The 22,903-nt window shown below is 40.6% G+C and overlaps 1 protein-coding gene across 7 annotated transcripts in view; it reads left to right on the forward strand.

The window, feature by feature from the left end:
• The window catches only part of LDB2 (LIM domain binding 2), a 418,128-nt gene that overhangs the window by 313,768 nt on the left and 81,457 nt on the right, over nt 1–22,903 (forward strand). For all 7 annotated transcript variants that reach the window (XM_036764610.1, XM_036764606.1, XM_036764608.1 and 4 more), the window contains exons 3-5: nt 1,304–1,476; nt 11,426–11,548; nt 13,604–13,687. In XM_036764610.1, coding sequence (XP_036620505.1) covers nt 1,304–1,476; nt 11,426–11,548; nt 13,604–13,687 — 380 coding nt within the window. The remainder of the gene's footprint in view (nt 1–1,303; nt 1,477–11,425; nt 11,549–13,603; nt 13,688–22,903) is intronic.

Below are 22,903 nucleotides of genomic sequence, written 5' to 3' on the forward strand. Positions count from 1 at the left end.
TCCCAAAGTAACAATTACAAAGTTTTCTCAGATTCTCTTTTTATAATGCTACCCCTGATATAACTGGTCCCCCTTCGCTCCCATGGTTACAACACAAATGTAATAATAATAATAAATCACATTTGCATTGCTTTTCTTACAACAACCCAGTGGAGTAGATATTACAAATATTATCATACTCATTTTATAGGTTAAAAAACAAACAAAAAGAAGTCTTAGATAGGTTAATAACTTACCAAGCTAGTTAGTGTAGGGAATGGTATGCAAACAGAAGTCTTCTGACTCTAACCCACTGTCATTTCCACTGTCATACTAAAACATACACACGCACAACAACAACAACATCACAAAAAAAAACAAGAAAGATAGCTGCCCTTATTTCCAAAGAAATAGCATGAAGAAGGAAAGGCGCCATGGTGAGGGGGCTGGTTGTTGTTGTGTTGGTCCTTTGTTCTCAAAGAGGACTGTGGCATCAGGGAAATGATGACATGACTTGCAGTTGACTTTGCTTTGAGTGAGAGAGGGCTGTGCAAGGTTACCAGCCTCACTTTCTCCTCCAGAGCTATCCGGGTCCAGTGACCAGATATTCATCAGGATGACTGGAGATGGCCCAGGATGCAATGGGAGATCCTGGCCCTTTCAGCCTAAGGTCTTTTCAGGTTCTCACTTCGAGTGAGGTAATGCCCATTCAGTGAATAGGCTTCTTTAAGAAGTTAATCAAGGCATGGCCCCTTTAATCAGAAACTCAAAAAAAAATCAAATTGGGAGGAGAAGACCCTCAGGGTTCCTGGCCAAAAGAGAAACAGTTACTATTTGATATTTACATTCACTCTGTGCTAGGAGGGCAGGGACCTATTGCCCAATCCATGAGCTCCAGAGTGAATTGGGTTCAGGATTACTGGCTGGAAGGGGGTAGAGGCCTATCCTTGAAGTCTAGAAGACCTGTATTCAAGTGTTACCTCTGATATATTAGCTGTGTGACCAGGTTACAGTCATTTAACCTCTTGATGCCTCAGGCAGCTCTCTGACTATGAATTACAGACATGTCTCTGTTCTGCATCAGTGAAAGTGGTTTCCATATTGGGACTTCCAGGCATCAGTGAAATTAAAGAACTGAGCAAAAACCCACAAAGAAAAACGTGTCTCCATAATAGGAATGCCGAAAGAACATGACAGCTTTTGGAGTGGGGGGAAATCTGCCCAATCCATCATTCAAGATGAGAATGATTTTTTTCAGTTTCACAGTATTTGGATTTTAATATTTGCATTGATAATACACATATTTTTAATTTTTTTCCCACAGCAATTGGAAGGACTCTCATCCCCCGCTATTTCAGCACTGTCTTTGAAGGAGGTGTGACAGACCTGTATTACATTCTTAAGCATTCTAAAGAGTCATACCACAACTCATCAATCACAGTGGACTGTGATCAATGCACCATGGTCACCCAGCATGGAAAACCCATGTTTACCAAGGTAAGAGAAAAGACTCTATAGCGGTACCTACCACCTACCCCCCTTTTCATTTTCTTTCTGGCTGGATTGAAGGATAATAATTACCATTTTCTTCTGGAATGTGGAACTAATTTCTCATTCTGCAGACATTTTCAACACGGTTAGATAATTTTTTGTTTGTTACATGACTGGAATTTTTGTGAACTGTCATTCTGCTATGCAAGTTATGTGCAAGAATGAACGTGTGTTTAGTCAGGACATGAGAACCTCAAAACTAATAGGATAGGCATTTTGGTTGTGTGGAGAACTGTTTTTTATTGATTTCTTTATTTACTCTTAATGAAGAGTTTTCCAGCAACTAAAGAGAGGCTATGTAGTGTGGCAGAATTGTAATAATTCATATCTGAATAATGTTTGAAGGCTTACAAGGCACTTTCTCCCATGGCAATCCCCCAAGGCAGGCAGCAAACGTATTTAATAAGAGAACGTTCAAGTTGGAAGAGACCTCAGCCACCATCTAGTCCTGCCCCAAGCCCCCCAAACAATCCCCACTACAAGGTACCTGATCAATGCTTCTCCAACCTCTTCTTAAGGACCTTCAGTTCTTGGGGATGGCTGGCTCAAATTGTTAGGGAGTTTTTCCTGACATCAAGCCTAAATTTACCTTTTTAGAACAACCACTCCTAACTCCTGGTTCTTCTTTTGGGAATCCAACAGAAGAAACTGAATCCTTCTTCCCTACAATATCCTTTCAAGTACTTGAAGGTCATGTCCCCAGTTTTTACAACTGAGGAAATTGAGGCATGAGTTGTTAAGAGACGAAGTTGAGACCAGAGCTGTAGTGCATAGTACTTATGGGATCTAAAGTCAGGGCTCTAGATTCCAGACCTGTCCTCCTCCTGCCACTAAGCTGTGTACACATGTGTATGTATACATTATATGTATAGATGTACATGTACTGTCACATATATGCATATTTAGGGTAGAAGTGAGTTACATTGTAAGGTATACATATATTGTGTAATACAAACATACACAAAAGTAAGATATCCTCTCTCAAGTATGGTTAACATTCAGCTACATGCACATATATATATATAGGTACATATACACATGCATAAACACACAAAAAGTAAAATATTATCTGCCAAATATGGCGCACATTCAGCTACATACACATATATATGCATATATAAATATGTATATGTTATGTGTGCATGTACATGCATTGTGTATATAATATTATACAATATATAATTTGTATGTGTACACCAAAACATATACATATGTATTCGTTATATACATATATATTACATATCTGTCTATAGAGTGTTTATACACATATGTGCATCATATATGTTTGCCCATATGGTGTGTACATGTGTGTATCAGAGGTTAAGTGACTCGCCCCAGGTCAAACAGCTAGTCAGTATCTGAGGCCAGATTTGAATTCAGCTTTTCCAGACTCCAAGCCCAGCACTGTATCCACTGAGCCACCTAGCTGCCTCACCTTGGCAGATGGGCTAAACCAGGTTGACGGTAACCAGCAGGCCTCAAATCCGTCAGTGAGTGCAGGGATATCTATCCCAAGCATGTGATGGGCGAATGAGAACAATTTTTTTTTCATGAAGATGGCTGTAAGCAGGCACTTAGAACTTGGGAAAACATCAAAGATGCCAAGGTCATTCACTGCATCCCGGGTCATCACCAGCCATCTTGACTTTTGTCCTGCCACTGGACTTCAATGGCTCTGGGAGAGAGAGTGACGCTGATGACTTTGTACAGCTCTGCCTCACTTAAATCCAATTCAGTCATGAGTCAAGACATCACCTGTGGTGTCGCTGATCCTTTTCAAAAGTAAAGGACGAACCACAACACATCCATATCATATGTGAGGGGGGACATTATACCCTTTTTTGTTTATTTGATTATTAGATTTTGTTGATGCTGATTAAGTTTATAGTTTGTTTTAAGTAAAACTCTGTGATTGGTCATTTCGCCAGACCAGAAGTCATACAATATGCTCACATTTCTATGAGCACTGCAGAGATGAGAAGGCCAACATTGAATGAGGCTACAGTAGGAAAGCACAATTCACAGGCCACTAAAAGCTCATGGGCAAATCCCAGGAGGGGGCAAGAGATAGTGAGTGGCACAGCACCTGGCCTGGAGTCAGGAAGACCTGAGTTCAGATCTAGCCTCAGACATTTACTAGCTGTGTGGCCCTGGGCAAGTCACTTTTAACCCTGTTTGCCCCAATTTCCTCAACTATGAAATTTTGATAATAATAGCATCTACTTCTCAGGTTTGCTATAAGAATCAAATGACATAATATTTGTAAAAAGCACTTAGCACAGTGCCTGGCACACAATAGCTGTTACCAGTATTTTCTTCCATTTGGAATTCCTCCCTGCCTTCTATATTTTCTTTACCTTTAGTCATTTTTAGAGATAAAAGATTAAAATATTCCCAGGACCCTGATCTGGACTTCATTCACCAAATACATCTTTCATTTGGATCTGTATATTGTACTTAGTGGGGCAGAAAAGTGCAGCCATACATACTGGAAGCCTTTTCAACCAGAAATTCCACGATATCTCGGCTTGCAAGCTAACCTTAGCTGGGCCGAATAAAACAAATTAGCTGTAATTCTCTGCTTTCTCCTGTGCACTTAGGCCAGTCCAGGCTTGACTGAAGGTTCATGCAGAAATGCAGGTTTTAAGCTATTCCAAAATTTTTGAACTTAGACAAGGAGACCTGAGTTAAAATAGAAAGAGTGAGTGATTCTAAAACTGCCTGTTTGACCTTGGACAAGTCATTTTCCTTCTATAGAATTCAGTTTCCTCATGTGTAAAATGAGGGGTAGATAATATGTAAATCCCTTCCTGCTCTGGATCTATGGTCCTTGGATACTATAAAAAAATCATACATTTGTTGTGGCCATAAGACTCAGCAATAAACTAATGCTTAAACATGACTGATATGAAAGTATGTTTAATGTGAATGTAGAGTCTATATCAGACTGCATGCTGTCTTGGGGAGGGGGAATGGGAGGGAAGGGGAGAAAATTTGGAACTCAAAAGCGTGTAGAACTGAATGTTGTAAATTAAAAGTAAATAAATAAATTAAAAAAAATAAGCTAACGCTTAACATAAGACTACAGACCACTCCATTCCCACCAGCTCCAAGATTATAAATTATAGATGAACTGTTGAGCTGCATCAGTGGACTCAGTTTCCTCACTGGGGATCCCCTACATGGCCAGATTCATAGGGAATGACTACTGGTCACTGTAGACTTGTGTAGACACAAGATCACTTTTTCCTTTTAAGCTGTAAACGAACTATGAAGTCAGTACAAAAAGCCAAATAATGTAATTAAAGGCTTGGGTGTATAATTTTTGATATATACAAGCTAAACCAAAATATATTTATTCTGCTGATTTCTGCAAATGTTTGTTAAGCTCCCACAGCATACAGAGGACAGGCATACTGAGAGAGGTACAAGGTTTAGCTAACATCCTAATGGCACTTACATGTTAGTAAGGGCATAAGACACAATCAGTCAGTCAGTCAGTCAATAAGCATTTATGAAGCACCCTAGGCTTCTGTGCTAGGCTACAGGTAATAATAATAAACAAAACTGAGTAGCTATTAAGCATATTAGAAAGGTAAAAAACAAAGTAGTGGGAGGGAGAGGAAGAGCATGGAAGGCTTCATGAAAGAAGTAGCATTTGGATTGTGATTTTAAAGGAGAGTAGACAACAGATACTTTTAACGGAAGGTATCAGCAGATAAAATGAGAGAGGGATGCCATTCCTGGTGGGAGGGAGTTCATGAACAAAGAAATATAGAGAGTCAGGCAAGCAGAAGTTATGATTGAAGACCGAAGAGAAGGCCAGTGTGAAATGCATTCTCTAAGTTAGCTTGTATAGTGGAACCATAGGATGCAGAGCAGTAGCATGGGAAACCAGAGGGTGGTGATAAGGAAACATGACAATGAATAGTCAGATGCTATTGATTTTACGGTAGGACCGTGTGTCACCATTTCCTCCTGTTTTGACAGTTGTGCAGAGTTTTGTTTGTAAGAGATATGGGACCTTCCCTCTGGATGTGGCAGGAACTCGGTGCTTGGGAAATGTTTTTGTTTCATGGGTAGGAGTCATAATTTCTTTGATGATTATTAACTTCTCAAGGTCCCGCTTCGTTTTTCTATCCTAGCATCCTTATTGGCTCCTTTGATTTCCATTAGGAACCTATATCTAGAGAAAATAAAATTTTAGCACTCTAGAAAAGCCAGCCTTCTCTGCTTGTACACTGCCATACTGTTTTGAGGTGGATGCTAATTCAATAAGCATACACAATCTATTACATTTTTTAAAAAAATGACATAAGGAAAACTTGGGAGAGGTAGAATGTTATAGGGCATAGTAAGACTAGCCTTAGAGTCCAGAAGATGTGGATACAAGTCCTGGTTCTTCCCCATACTGTCTGGGGCACCATAACCTTTCAGTTACAGATGAGCGATTGATCTGTATCAATAGATTCACCTAGGGCTCCCTACACTGATGAATTCACATGTCTGGACCCAAAGAAAGAAAAAAAACCTTTAAGTCTTCAGCATTAGTGATGCACTTTCAGATTAATCTACTGGGTCTCCCTGTCTCACTGAGGCTGTGGAAATACAGTAGTCACTCACAGGCTCCACTCCACTACTGGTGGGCAAAGAATATTTACCTGTTCTGTTTCCAATCTGAGCTGACTAGGGAGTGTGGTACCCTGTCCTCTCCTAGGGGCTCCCCACATTGGTGCAGACACCTCATCTAGAGCCCAGCCTTAACACCGCCCAGAGCTTTCTTGCTCAGGTGATCTACCTGTCCCCACCCTCAACACAGTGGCAGAGGTTACAAGCGGATGCCACCTTGCCAGGCAACTCTGAAAGTGTTGCTTTATACATTTAAAACTTATACTTTTAAACCTAGCTACCTTTTTATCCTGTTCAAGGAGTTAATTTACAAATGTTTTCATACTTCTTCATATCATAATGTTTCATGTAGAACTGAGAGACTGAAAAAAAGGAAAATTAGGAAAAATTTCTTAATAAGTAGAACTAACCCAAAGTGGAATGGTCTGCCCTGGCAGGTAGTGGGTGGCCCCCTCAGACGGGGTTTTCAAATAAAAGTTGGATGACTATTTTAGGGTGGATGTTGAAGAGAGGGTAGTTTTGTTCAGGTGTGTACCGAGTGAGAAGGTCTCAGATCCTGTGCTGAGATGGTACAACCCAGTGCTGTGCCCAGGAGTCCAGGGCAATTACTTTGGGTACCTACATGCTGACTTAGCATGAGAATTCTCATGCCATGTTCACCTGACATAAATTATTAGGTTTACCCTATTGGCAATGTATGATGCTAGTAGCTGTGATGAACCCTTCCGTACTGTGATGAAAAATACCACCTTCCTATGAGGTCTTACTCCAGATGCTAATCATACACATTTATTTTTATGAATTATGAAGATTCATTTGCTTTTGGGTGGTTGCAAAACTGCCTACAGAATCTTTCAAATTTTTCATCTAAGCTGAGAGAATGGGAGAAAAATAACAGCCTCCTGTAATAAAATGTTATGGGTGATTAACATAAAACCATGGACTAATGACCTTTCAGTGTGGTGCAGGGGGAAAAAAATTAGCCAAGTAGCTGTTACTTCATTTCCAAAAAGGGAGTTGTGGGAGACTAGGAAATTTATGTAGGGAAATATTCCTATAGGCTATTAACATCACTGACATTACTAAGCAAATTGTGCTTGGGCAACATCACTGTTGTTCTGATTTAAACTATCAATAAAGGGTAATTCCCTAAATAGCTTTTGACCCAGTAGTTCCCGAGAACTCTTATGAAAATTTGGTCAACTGGTGAGTCGAGAATCCACAGCAGCCCTAATCCGCCATGATCTAGTTCATAACTCCCCAGTGCACAGTGCACATTTTGCAATTTCCTGATCACAGTCACATTATAGGTTATGGATTAATTTAAAATTGGATTTTTCAATATGTGTAATAAAGCCTTTCCTTTAAAAAAAATCCCCTCTTGAAAAAACTAGAAAGAAAGCTACAAGTGGATTTTAATAAGTGCAGTATCCTGCTTCAAAGTGTTTAGAAGCAAGGAAATCCAGAATATAGTTGAGTTTAGCTGTACTGATTGACGCCAATATGCCTGCGCTTTTCTGCTGGGTGAATTTGCTCTTTAGTCTTTAGGCATTAAAATCAGAGTTAGAGAATGTCGCATGTCTTCATCACATATTAGGCATAGATTTTTCCAGTTGAATGCATAAAAACATATTCCTTATCATTTTATGGGCTACACTTTTTGTTATTCTTTATTATACATAATAATATACTAATTTTCCAATGTTCAACGCTGCAGGAACTTCCCATTAAGGTGTATGTAGCAATTCCCTCAATAGAAATTTTACCTTATTTATGTCTCTAACCTTGATTTAATCATCCCTTCTTAATATGTACAGTACCTGCACCCATTCTTGTGTATATGTTTACCACAAGGATAGCTAAGGTATTTCATGAGTGACCATGGAGATCTTGATATATGTAATATTTAATGTAGAGATTTGGCAGGTATATGCCATAGCTCAAAATGAAACGAATGAGTTTAAAGTTATTTTTAACTGAAAAGAATTTTAAAGTGTTCAGGAATCAAGCTTAAAAGAATGATATTATAGAAATATGCATGCATGCACACATACATACACAATATATACGTGTACATGCTCATGTACAAATGCACACATAACATACATATACACACATCTCACCATTATATTGCATACGTGTACATATGTATGTGCATAGATACTTATGCGTGCAGGCGTGCATATCATGTATACATTGCGTGCACATCCATCTATATTCCGTCCACATATACATATGACACACATGTTTGCACATACATGCTCTGCACACGCATACATTTGCATACAGTACCATCTAAAGTCAGTATTTCAGTGCCTCAGAGCCCCTTAGAAGTTTTTGTTTTCCCTGAACATTAAGCTCATTCCCATCCCACAATTAGTCCCAGGGAGGAAGGGGTTAAAAAGCTACCGGTTAGTTTGAGAAATGTTCTTTTTTAGTTCCCTTGTTCCTGGCCTAGTCTCAAGCTAGCACGTGACATGCTGAATGCCTGCAGCCTCTTTCTTGTTGATCCTCCGGAGACCATCTGTGCTGGGGGCATTGATTAGAGTGTGTCTGCTGGGATTACATCTTTTCTGTTGCCATGCCAACTAATCAGCTGATTTTGGTTACCACAGAAACAAAATGTCAGAGCTCACAGTGCGGTAACATGAATTCAACACAACAGAAAATGTTTTCTTAATTGGGGACCCTTTTGATTTTGGATTCTAAGTAAAAGGCAGCCTGAAAAATTGGGGGGGGAGCAACTTTAGATGAAAGCTACATTAATTATATTGATTAAGAGCGATGCGCAGAATTTTTCTGCAGGAGGGGGATGGATTTCCTCTTTTTTAAGCAGCCCCATTTTTGCCATCTCCCTGCAAGGCGCATGTTCCTCCTAGTTGTCTCTATTCCATTTGGCGATTATTGCATATAAAATAAATCCCCCAAGTGCTCAGTTACCTTTAATATCATGAAAGGAGGTCTCCAGTTGCAGTGGCGCCTCTGAGGGGTTTTCACAGGCAAGATTACAGGAGAGAAGCAGGACACTCACACATATCTTTGGCCTTATAAACAAATTGAAAGGTTCAGATTTTCTTCGGATCCAGACAGTTTTCTTATTTCCTTCCCACCAACCCCCCCCCCCCCTAGGGAAAATATATTTGGCTCAAATTCAAATTTGAGAATTTCTGTCCCACTGATTGTTCATCCTGAAAAAGTGCCAAGCCCATTTGTGACTGGAGTAAGTCCTGGAGAGACTTGTTGCGGTCCTTTATTGTGTAGGTCTGTGTATTTCCACTGCAAGAAGGACTTCTTTGCTATGTCAGAGCAAATAGAGAACATAATTTAACTTGACCCCACTATTCTCCAATTGGGTAATTTATCAGAAAGACTCCACACACACACACACACACACACACACACACACACACACACACACACATTACAGGTGAAATTTTGTTGTAGTTGAAAGAAAAACTAGGACCTATAACAGGGTGGCTTTGGGGTTCATAGACAGCCTACTAAATAGATTAGGTAATATACTATGACATTTAACTCCTCTAATATTTGTTTAAACTTCCGGTAATCCCCTCTCTTTAAAATAGAGGATTATACCATCCAAATGTCTGTGCTTTATTTTGTAAAGACATTTCACTAATTGCTGCCTGCTTTGGCTCCCACCCTTTTGTTATACCCCTCACCACAGGTTCCTTCTGTCACGCTAACACCCTAGTGGGAATTGTGTGGCTTAATCCCCATGCAACTCTTTTGAAAACCTCGAGTAAATCATTTCCATTGCTAATGAAGCTCTGGGGATAAGCCAGTTGGGGCACTGGAAAAGCAATGTGCTTCACACCCTCCAGAACACCCCAGCCTATCCCCATCTCCTCAGGTTCAGCCTTCACTGGCTTGGATCCCAGAAGTAGGGTTCTAAAGACCAACTAAACAAGAAATACCGGGTCACGTTGTTTGACTGCCTAAGATTGCCCAGGGATGCTGCTAATTGGAACCCCTTGAGAGGTTTTCACTTGGAGTATTAATAATAATCTTACAGTGCTTTTGAGATGACTTTCAAAATAAATAAACTAAGAATTTTATCTTCATAGGCCAAAATCTCAATATCTGTAGTATTTTTCCATTATGCTAGGTCAGAGTTCAAAAGCACTTATTCTATTCTTACTGTGTGCATTTGGACTTTGACAGGTCCTGGAGGAGGTACAAAGTTGAATAAAACATGGCCCCTGTTTCCAGGAGATTATAGTCTGCTTTTTCTGCTGGAATTGATTTAAATATATTTGATTATCCTCATCCATTGAACCACCAAAGTTTTTGCACAGAAGAGATGAGAATTGCATTGTCTTGCTACGTGAAGGATGGTATTTCTAGGAATGATCAAGACTTTTGTCCCGATTAGTTAGTTTTCATTTGCACATTTTTCTTGGCCATCCAATGTCACTGGTTACTAGTGACAACATTTCTATTTAACTTTTTTTTGCCCAATCTGAATATGAAATGATAAATTACCTGGAATTATTTCAATTCAACATTATTGCCTCTAGCCACTTCTAGCACTACAGCTAAAATGGGGGGAGGGGAAAGGGAAGGGGAGGAGAGAGAGGAGCATCACTGAAGTTGGCATTCAAATACACATCACGAAAGTTATCTGTTTTAAAGGGTTGAGTACATTACCTAGGCATAGGAAAAGAAAAAAAAATAGGAATGACAGGATAAAAATGGTTTGAAATTCAGAACCCTATGAAACCAAACCAGTAACCACTATTCTATCAAAGAAAAGAATCTAGGAAATTCTAATATGTTTCATTAACAATATAGTTTCCTCTTAGATGAAACTGCCTTCTGAGGTGGACTGTTGGCAGAGACAAAATAGTCAATTAACTATGAAGTGTGATTTAAGGGGGCACCAAGGTAGCCACTGACTAGCGATATCTTTCTTTCACCCAACTGCTGGATTTCTTGAGAATTAGTCCTGTTGGGTAAGCATTGCCCTCGCTAGGAATCCTCTTTTAAAAAGCAAATACATCTAGGCCTAGGGGTATAATGCTTTTGAGTCACTGGTACTTTAACTGTGGAGTAATCAGACTGTTCTCCTAGACCAAAGAGCTTTGGGTATGCTCGAGAGCACTGGGCATTGCAGAACTAGCTACTTCGTCACTTTTCCTGGATCATTCTGGTATCTTCCCACAAGGAAGAGCATAGTCTGTATTTAATGGACAGAGGAAACTCTGAAACTGTCTTGGAAAATGCCTTCGTTATTTGTTCATTCCAGGTATGTACGGAAGGGCGGCTGATTTTGGAATTTACTTTTGATGATCTCATGAGGATAAAAACGTGGCACTTTACCATTAGACAATACAGAGAATTAGTCCCACGGAGCATCCTAGCCATGCATGTAAGTAATCCATTTTTTCACTTGACCTAACGTAAAGAGCTGAGATTATGTTTCCTAAAGAACTCCAATAGTTTTCACACCTTAAGCAATTAACTGTAAATATTTAAGTTTTGCCTTGGCCTGGTTGACTACACAAGCCCAATTCTCCTGCCTTTGTTACCGTGGTTCTCTCCTCACATTTGTCCTGAACTCTGGCATTTGAAACTTAGAAACCAGATTGCCCCTAGTCAACCTTTCTTTTCACTTCATCCTAAATTCTATTTCATCATTATCATGGTCTGCCCTAGTTGGGCTAATAAACCTCTCATCTAGAAATGAAAAAAAAATGGAAAGAGTAAGCAAAATATTTTATAGATTTTATTAAAAAGCTCTCATGAAACTTGAGGCCAGGTCATCCTGAGGCAAGCATTTTCACATGATGCTGTGGTGTTGGAACTCAATGTGCATTAATTCTCTTTGTTTCATCGGCCTACAAATCAAATCAAATTAAATCAACAGATATTTATCGAGCATGTGCTATGTGCAGGGAGCTGTGAATACCAGCCTAGAGAGATCTTTCAAGATAAGGGTGAGACTCTGGCCAAGTAGGAGTCATTCACAGCCAATCTTGAGTCTTTGGCTTGAAACCTCCCCTCAATTAGGTTTGATAAACTAGCTCAGAGGCAGAATCATGACTTTTTCCTGGGCTTCTTACCCTGGGGTCCATGAACTTGATTTTTATCTGCTTGTTTTTGTAAAATACTCTGGTAACTAACTGCCTTTCGATAGAATCGGTTTCCTTTGTAATCCTGTGTGTTTTGTCTTAAACATTTAAAAACATGATTCTGAGAAGGGTTCACCATAGCCTTCACCAGAGTATCTAAAGCAGGGGTCGATCACCAAGAAAGATGCAGAACCCCTGCCTTAGACCAACAGGACAACCACCCCCAGAGAGAACATTTAGACAGGGCTTCAAAATTTGGCATCCCTTCTTTAAAGTAGAGCGACATTTGAGAAGATATGATGCTTCCCTTCAACATTCTAGGAAATGAAAACAGTCAAGAATTGCCTGTTTCCAGAATAGGGTTCAGTGAGTAGGAGAGTCAGATTTTAAAAAAAAATGTTTCATGGCAGTTGCAAAGTTTTCAAATACAGAACTTAACTCCAAGCTGTTAACAAACACCATCACCATGAAATGAAACATAGCATAGTCCGAAAACATATGTCTCTGCCAAATCTGGAGGCACATTCTCTTAGAATTGTATCCAATCATCTGTCTGTTCCCTGGCAGGCCATAATGACCCAGTGCTTAAAGATGGTGAGGAAGGAACATTTCACTCAGGGCTAGATGCTATTTTCCCGAAGAATCCGAAATTGTGTGAGTGTCAGCTCATTATCTATTGATGCTGGAGCTTGCAGAGAGAGAGTAGAGTCCAGTTAGTCACCACATAATACCTAGAGCTGCCTTTACATTTTAAAAATATTAATATAATAATGAAATGGAAAGTGAGGAAAATGGAGCTATGTTACTTAAAATTTGCATCCTTTTAGGCTATTTCACTTCCACCTGGGTGAGTGTCAGTCTGCTCATCGTTAGGAGCAGGTGGTGACACAGTAGATAGAGCCTTGTGCAATGTTGGACAATTCAGCCTCTATTTGCCTCAGCTTCCTCAACTGTAAAATAGGAATGGCAATGGCGCTTTATGAGGTGCAAATGAAATAGTATTTGTAAAAGTGCAGGTAGTAGGTGTTATATAAATGCTTATTCCCTTCCATTCCACCTCATCTGTAAAATGGATCTCAGCATCATAGACTCAGAGCTAAAGGAACTTCAGAGGTCATCTAGTCCAACACTCCCATTTTACAGCTGCGGAAACTGAGGTCTATTGGAGGTGAAATGACCTCCCTCCGGTCACCTGGGGAGGAAGGGGCAAGTGTCTGAGTTGAGATTATAACCCAAGTCCTTTGAGTCCAAACCCAGGGCTCTCTCCTCTGTACTTCAATTCTTTCTAGCCAGGGTGTTCTTTGATCCACATGAAGGCTGGAGGGGAAATAAAATGAAGTCTCTCTCTTCAGGCACAAGACCCTCAGGTGTTGGAGCAGCTGTCCAAAAACATCACCCGAATGGGACTGACCAACTTCACCCTCAACTACCTCAGGGTAAGAACAATGGGACTTTCTGGTCATTGTCATGAGTGACATTTCAGAGATTCTATGAATCTTTAGTCAGAAGGAACGAAAGGAGACCCAGTACCAGGTAGGCATGCCACAGGAACATCAGATTTGGGCTAGGTAGTATTGCTGTTTTCCTTATTCCAACAAAGTAAAGCAGAGAACCCAGAGTTTGTAAGCATTAAGCTTTCTTTCCTTGTCTGTGTGACTCCCTGAATTAATTATTCAAAGGATAGAAATGTTCCCATTTCATAAAATGTTTTGGCACTCTCTACTTTTTGTTTTCTCTGGTTTCTAATTCACTGTTACCGATTCCACTGAAGTTTGATTTCAATCCAGGAATCTCCTCCACTCTCCCTGCTCCCTTCCCCTGTTCAGAGTCAGCCTTCCCTCTAGGGAAAAGCTGTGTTTATAAGCTCCTGAATAAACTCGGCACTAAGTACCGTAATGTCGCACCTCTAATGCAAACACTCCCAAAGCTTTTCAAGGCCCTCTTTATAAAGTGGAACCTATATTGTGGCACAGAGTGTAAAATCTGATTTTGCATTAGAAGTGGGGGGAGGGGAAGTAGAGTTTTAATGCAAAATACATACCCAGGGCCTCAAGATCTGGTTTGAAAGGGTGTCATATATCTTACTGGTCTTGAGTATGGAATTACAGTAGTAGTGTTACAAATCCATAGAGCTACGGTTTCAGTCATAAAGCTGGCATTGTCTTCCAAAATCAAAAGGGGCCCCCTAACTCTATAGCCAGCCAAGTTCCGCATTCCTCCGCCTTTGGGAACTTAAGTCTTAATTCTTCATTCTACAGCACTTCATTGCCCTGGGTAATTTTTCCCCTAAAACTACACATTTACTCGAATTGCTTTTTGACCCTTGTCATGCAGTTAAAGTTTGTACATTTATTTTTATATTCTATCAGCATTCCCCTCTGTGGTCTATGTTAGACACACAAAAAGGCTTGTTCTTTGAATTTGAATAAGGAAATACGGGACTTGATTCTTTTCTCCTGGGCACAACACGATGCCTCCTTCAGCTAAGTTGGAGAGAGAAGCTTCCCTCCCTTCTTTCCTCTCACCCAAATGTTTGTCCGCTGCCAAACACAGGCCTCACAGTCATTGGCAAATCGGCAGTCCTCCACCTGAAGCTTCCTGGCTGGCTACATTGTGCCAGGTCACTTGGCAGCCTAAACACTCCCAGCTCCCTGCCCTTCCCAACACACGTGAGAAAGAAAGCCCATGGCAGAGGAGCAGGGAGCCTGACAAGTCTACCCGGAAAAAGGTGTGACAGCGGAGCATGTTCTCTGTCTATCTGTCGTTGTCCTCTATGTTCAGAGATGACCCTGCCGATGCGTTCAGTAAGGCTGGGAAGGCTGATGCATGGCCAATGATGCCTGACCAGTGATGCAGGAAGTTAAAATACAGGCAGTTTGGAATGAGGGTCTGTGAAAGCATTGCATAAACAGGATCCAGCACTTACCGGTGTGCTGGTGGTGTTTTAATTTGATTAAGAATCATAGGAGAATTATTCTAAGTACCAAAAGAAGATTCTCTCTAGGCAGTTTTTTTAAGGACCTTTCAAGTGCCACCAGCTAATACCAGACAGGAAACTATAGGGCTGTTATTCATTCAATCAACACTTTTTAACCCCCTACTTTGTACAGAATGTTATGATACACTCTGTAGGAGATAAAGAATTTAACGAAGAGTGGTACCTGTCCTTAAGGATCTCATAGTCTAATAGGGAGAGAAAAGCAAACACTGAGTCTCAGGAAGAGGCTGAGATGATTGTGCGCAAACCTCTAAACTACCTTTGGGGCCAGGGACTTCAGCTATGTAGCTCCCCACAGAGGAGAAAACTGTTTATGATTTTCTTAAAAGAGCTTTGGAAATATAAAGTGAATGTAAATACAAATATAAAAATATACAAATATAAAATAACAACTGAGTCATACCCTGCACCTCAGCTTTGGCAGACATGGGCAGAGTCAGAAGAACAGATCATAAACATCAGGGCCTTCAATTCTTTTCAACTCAGCAAACCCGGAGTAGAGGCATACTCTGTACAAAGGATTGTGAACCTTTAAAGCATTGGGCTAGAAACTATAGGGCTATAACAGTGAATAAAGTATGTAAGTCCTGCCCTCAAGGGGCTTATGCTTCAGTAGAGAAAATAAGACAAACCCACAGATAAGTTATAGGTAATTATGTGGAGAGACAGTGTGATATAGCAAATAAGAAACCTGACCTCAGAGTCAGAGAGATCAACTTCCAAGTCCTGACTGGGACACAAACTATGGGAACCTGACAGGTCATTGCCATGGGCTTTTTAAAAGTGTAAGTTTCAGAGATGGCGTTTATAGGTCCAGGAGTTCCCATGTCAGTGAAATCACATGTCCAGTCCATATCTTTGTGATGGGTGCATATAGAAGGTCCAAGCAAAATGTTATAAGAGATTAAAAGACAGTGATCATTGAAAGATGATGAAAGTTAGAGAAGGCCCCATGGGTGGTGGGTTTTGTGGGCTCGCTCACCTTTCCCCCTCCTCCCTTCATTCACCCTTTCAGGCTTAGCTGCTCAGTCTACTTTCAGGTCCAGCTGGGATGTATGAGCCAGTAGCTGGGCCAGAAGTGAGGCTAAGCTTCCCAGCACTATTTCCTGATACTTTTCTCATGCTCCTTGGAGGCTCTTCACTCACATACACTCTGACTCAGTGGCCAGGCTAGCCTGTCTAATTGCCCACATGCAGCTACTGAGGTGACATTAGTTCTGAGACTAGTCCAGATCTAATGTGCTGAAGGACAAGGGTCAAAAGTGTTTCTTTAGCTTTCAACATGCATATACAGGCTTGGATAGTGCAAATAGGTCCATAAGCCATGTGAGAGGCCTAAATTCTAACTCTGGTGCCCATTTTGAGGAGGCCATCCTCAATATTGTTCAAATAAAGAGCCAATTAGGGTCTTAAATAGCAGCTTTCAGTGGTAGGATGAGAGAAGGTCAGACAGGTATGCTATAGGCAATCAATTCAGAGCCTCACAAGCTCATGGAAAAATGTTAAAATCAATGTTTCACTTCATGGGAAGACTGGATAAAGATTTCTGAATACACGAGCTGCTGAATTTTGAACCAACTGCATCTTTCATAGGATATAATTAAGTACTACTGAGAATAAACAATTGCTGTAATCTCACTCTGTCAAAACAAATACCTTGCTTTCTGAGGAATCCCAAGTCACTTAGTAAAATCTGCTGTCAGGTTCTCTGCAGAGTTGACAGAACCAGGTTTCTGGCATTCAGGAAAAGACTTCTCTGGGGTGGGGGGAGGTTAAATCTGAGCGTAACATCCTGGCTTTGAATCAGTAAGATGGACTTGAACTTGTATGACTGACTAGAGCTATTTCAGAAGGAGTCCCCTTCTTCCTCTCCCCTCACCTGATGCTTTTGAAGGGACAGAAGAAACAATCTGTTGTCATTCAATTTGGTTCTGTCAAATTGCCTGTTATACCCTGCTACCTCGAAGTATAACAGGGTTGGCAGACCATTGTGTTCAGAGGTGCAAATGCTTTCAACAGGCATAGGAAGCTTGCTCGGTGCCTACTTGGTTCAGTAGCTTGAGGTCATCAAGAGGAGGAGAATCTCACTTCCTGAAAGTGAGATCTCACTTCATCTGGTGGGTGACCCACTGACCTCCATGCAGCTTTCCTGTTCACTGATTAAGCCATCCTAGTAGTATTTAATTCAATATCTGGTTGAGACCCTTCCATGTCTTTCAAGTAGAGATTTCTACCATTATCACCAGTACTAACCCTTAAAAGTGGGCATTCAGGAAGAGCTTCTATTTCCAGACAGTTATGGAATTTGGGATGACAACAGCCTCCAATTAGTGTGCTCCCCCCTGGGTAAAGGCTTGAATGTGACAGTGCCCAGAGGCAGTGGAAGAAGCAGGGGAGCATTGCCCTACCCCTTGCCTGAGTTCCTGCAAGTCAATAGCATTATTCTAAGAGGCCATGGGAAGAAGAGAGTACCTGCCCATGCTGAGGTTTTGTTAGGAGAACCAAATCATGCCTCTGAAAGAAAAAAGTTGAGAAGTTTAGTATACATTTGGGTAATGAGGAGTGAAGGCAAGCATCAGTGGGGCCCTTGTCAATTTCCATTCCACCATTTTCCTTTCTCACACTCCACACGTTCGTTTTTTAACTTGGACTAATAATAATAGCATCATAGTCTCTGAGTGCACAGGTTTACCTTGACGATCTGATGGTTCAGACTTCCAAAGTATCAGCTGTCTGCACCATATACATCTACGCTGAATTATAATTCACTCTACACTTGAATCTGTTGTAGAGAGAGCAGTGGAATTGTAATGGGAGACCCTCCATCCAAGTTCCAGCTTTGGTACTTATTAGCTATGTGAAGTTGGACATCCCTTGGTCACTCTGGGCCTCACTCTTCTTATCTGTAAAATGAGGCGATTGGACTAAATGGTCTTTTGTTTTTCTTTCAGCCTTGTGTTCTAGAATATTATATTATATTATATATTATAATCATTTATATTATAATCATATATATTATATTATAATCATTTCTATTATATTATATTACATCATAATCATATATATATTATATGATATATTATGTATCATATATTATATATATATGGATATCTACGATAGCTCTATAATCATTCCATTTGTGTTAATTTTGCCTTTACCTCTGCCCCAGCACTCCCCTTCCCCTGCCAAAAAAAAAAAACATTAGCAACATAAGGAAGGTAAGGGCAGGGACCATCATAGGATAAAAAAAAAATGCAAAGCTAGAAAAGGCAGCAGAGGTCATCCTAGGCCAACCCTCTCATTTTATGAATGAGGAAATGGAGGTCCAGACCAGAGACATACAGTGATTAAGTGACTTGCCCAGCATCACACAGCTTATAAATGAGCCCACATATGCTAACTCCAAAGTCAGTGCTCTCCCTAATGCACCATTCCATGCTTTTGGTATTTTTCAGTATACCTGGTACAGTGCTGAATATAGCATTATGTAGTAGAAGGAGCATGAGAATAGGAGTTCTAGGCCCAGCCCTACCACCTGCTTACTAGGACACCTCGGGCAAGTCATTTAACCTCTGATTTCAATTCAGTAAACCTGTATTAACTAGGTGCAAGGTTCTAGGAACATAAAGGCAGCTATAATACAGACCTTGCTCACAAGGACCTCATACCTTAATGTGGCATAGTAAAAACTACACTGGATTTTGAGCCAGAGGACCTAGATTTGATAAATTCTAGCTCTTCTGCATGCTTACCATCAATGTGAATTTGAGAAAGTCATTCCCCTCAGAGCCCTGGAGGGCTTCAGTAAAATGAGGCAGTTGGTCTAGATGGTCCAAAGTCAATGATGCTAGGATCCTAATGGGGAAAAGAGATATAAAGATATGTGTATATATAAGAGCAAGGGAGAGATGGAAGCTAAATGCTGTGGGAAACTTGAGGGAAGAGATCGCTTTCTCCTGGGGTGGGGGTGGAAAGAGCAGCTCTGGGCAATGTCATGGAGCAAGCAGTATGTGAGTGGAGTCCTGAAGAAAGGAAGGAGCTTCAACAGCTAAATGGAGGAGAGGAGAGTGCATTCTGAGCTAATCAGACACCGCAGGCACCCCCTCTCCTTAAATATACCAGCTAAATGCCCCATCCGTATAACAAGATGGCAACACAACCAACACTAGTACATTTCAGCTTCCTCTCTCACTTCTGGGACTTTTGTGTTTTCTCTTAGTTAGCATGTTATTCTCTATACAACACCGTACAGACTCCTTCCTTAGCAAATTGTCTTTATGAATGTCTCTGTCCTCCTTTGCCATCCTAGCCCACTCCTCACACCCTTCACGTTCGGACCAGACTGGACCTCTCCCTGTTCCCCAATCTCACTCTCTCCTGCCTCTCTACATTCACCAAGGCGTAGAATGCATTCCTCCTCCCATACCTCCTCCTACTGAAATCCTTCACTTCCTCAAAGGCCCCCTTTCCTTAAAATGATCTCTCTCTACATATATTTTCTTAGAGCAATCTGTCCAGAGCTCTCCTTTACCCCTATCACATCATAACTGGTATCACACTTATTTGTGTCTGTGGGACATGTCCATGGCCCAGTGAATTGAGCGCTGGGCCTGGAGTCAGGAAGACCAGAGTTCAAATCCAGCCTCAGATAGTTCCTAGTTGTGTGACCCCAGGCAATTCACTTAACCACTGTTTGCCTCACCTCCCTCATCTGTAAAACAGGGATAATAACAGCACCTACCTCCCAAGGTTTTTGTGAGGATCCCATGAGAGCATTTAAAGCATTTAGCATGGTACTAGTAAGCATAACAGCATAGTAAGCATTATAAGAATGTTAGCTATTATTGTCCTACTACAAGATGGCAAATACCTTGAGGACAGAACCTGTATTGTACTTTATATCCTCAAAGCTACTGCAATATACCGTATACCTATTAGCTACGTAATTAATGTGTGCTAAAAAGAATCAAACTGAATCAGTATGGCTTACTCTTAATACCCCTCCCCTGAATATTTCATTTTAAGTGAGGACAACCCAGAAAAGCATCCACATGTACCTGGAGAGTGATAAAAATGTTTATACCACGGAACCTGAGTTGGGGAGATGTTTGAATCCGTGGCATCCATCTAGGGTCTCTCATATCACTTTGCCCCCTTCACCTGGGGGCCATTTCCAGTTGTCATGATCAGGGGTGGGGAACCTGCAGCCTCGAGGCCACATGTGGCCCTCTAGGTCCTCGAGTTGTGGCCCTTCGACTGAATCCAAACTTCACAGAAAAAAACCCCTTAATAAAAGGAATTGTTCTGTAAAACTTGAAGGTTGCATGTGGCCTTGAGGCTATAGGCTCCCCACCCCATCTTGCCACCAGACCCAGGTGGCTCCAGAGGAGAAAGTGAGGCCAGTGACTTTGCACAGCCCTCCCTCACTTAAATCCAATTCACTGCAAGTCATGGCATCATCTTCCTGATGTCATGTTCCTCTTCAAGAACGAAGGACAAACAACAACAGTCTCCTTCACCAATGTAGGACATCAGTCCTGGCCTTAATAGAACTAATCAGAACAAAGTTTGTAACGTACCTTTTTTCCTTTTCATTTCTGTCTTGCCATCATATCATGCTAGTGCCAGAAGAAGGTAGAACGTGGAATGTCTGAGAAGCAAGGGTCTTCATTACTTAGAATGTTAGAGCTATGAAGGATCAGAACAGAGGTTCCCAAATAGCATGAGCAGATTGAGTTCTGCTAAGTGTGCCAAATTACCCTCGCCGTAGCATGTCTGGGTCTCCCAGGAATGATATGAAACTTGCATTTGCAATCATGTGCACATGTTTCAGTGTCCCAACTCCCCCCCCACCATTGCCAACTTCAACTTTCAGCATGCTGTGATTCTTCCCTCATGGCAAAGAATAATACTGTGCCTGCCATGAGCAAAGAAGTTTGAGAGGCATTGCCTTAAAATATAGAATGGAAGGCTGTAAAGGACCTTAAAACAGGGCATGTCAGAACTGAAAGGACTCTCAGAGATAGCTAGACTACCTCATTCCAAATAGGGAGAATGAGTGATTCCCCTCCCCCAACTCTATTTCATGTTCCATGACTAATTGGAGACAAAGAGACCTAGTTTCTAGGCCAGTGACCTTTTCCTTAATCTATCTTCTCTTCCATCATTCCAAGATTGGATTGTCTTTCACCTTTGTCTCCTCTACCTGCTTCGCACATTGTAGGCACCTAATACGTACGTTACATTGAATTAAATCCAATATCATTGAGGGCTGTTTTTCCAAGGGCACAGCTTAAGAGTATCCTTGTTCCTTTCTCCCTTGGCTCTATTTGAATGTGGAGCTCATGATGAGAGTTCACATTAGCCAATATACTTAGAAGTCCATTTGCTTCTTTTCTAATTATTTTCTTTGGTTATTTTGAAATGAAAGCTTCGTCCTACTCAGTGTGTTTAAATTGTTCCATGAAAAGCATCTCTAAGTGCAGTCATTTAAGTTTTGAACTCAGTGTCTGAAACTCTTTTGCTTAAGTGTTTACTGTGGGGTACAATTCATATTTGTATATGTGGGTTTTTTCAATAATAAGCTTTTAAATTTGAAGAAGAAAATGAATTCCACTTTTTTTCTTTTATATGTTATAAAATAAAGAAGAACCCTTAAGAAAAACCCTAACTCAAGCATAAAATTTAACTATGGACAAACTTTGTCTTCATTTCCTACCTTTTTCTCAGTGGGCTTTTTTTGTTTCTTGAAATGAGATAACAGATAAAAGTGCTGAAGTAGTATATACTATTTTCTATAATTTTTTAATTCTGAAATTAATGTGAAAAGGGCATTTCTATAAGAACACAAAACTAGAATTCTTTAAGAAACTATTAATCTCTATTTTATACTTATTGATTTTAAAAACATAAAAGAAATTCTATACTTTGTTTTCAAAATTAGACTGTGCTTCCTTCTGAACTTCCTTATATTTTCTTTTGTGTACTTTAAAAAATGTTTCAGTGGCCCTACTTTGGCATCACCATTGCTAACCCTCCTCTTCTCCTAACACAATATTCCTTCAGTGAAAACCAAGATGAAGAAAGGAAAGAAGGAGGAAGAGAAGAAGGAAGGGAGCAAGGAAAGGAAGCCATTGTAATAGATATATAATATGGTCAAGTAAAATGAGTCCACCCGATGACCATGTCCAAAAATATGTCTTTCCGCTCTCTCTGTCTGTCACCTCTCCGTCAGGTTATGGGTAACATGCCTCATAATCAGTCCTCTGGAAACATCGTTGGTAATTGCTTTGATCAGAGTTCTTTAATCTATCAAAGTTGTTTTTTCTTGATAATGTTTTATCCTTCTATGAATGTTCCCTTGGTTCTGCTTACTTCATTCTGTATCAGTTCATGCTACCCAGTATTCTCTGAAATGGTCTTTTTCATCATTTCTTAAGGCACAATAATATTTCATTCCATCCATATATCACAATTGGTTCAGCCATTCCCCAAGTGTGTAAGAGATCATCAAAGGCACTCCAACAGATTCTAGTTTTCCTTTTCCTGCCCTTTCATTCTCCTCCTCAGGATAAAGAAGTTTGCAATTCTTCCTCCAGGGGTATTAATCTACCTTTTAATGCCCTCCACCTTACCATTCCAATTTGTTTCCCTA

Source organism: Trichosurus vulpecula, chromosome 6 (assembly GCF_011100635.1).
Source record: "Trichosurus vulpecula isolate mTriVul1 chromosome 6, mTriVul1.pri, whole genome shotgun sequence".
NCBI lineage: Eukaryota > Metazoa > Chordata > Mammalia > Diprotodontia > Phalangeridae > Trichosurus > Trichosurus vulpecula.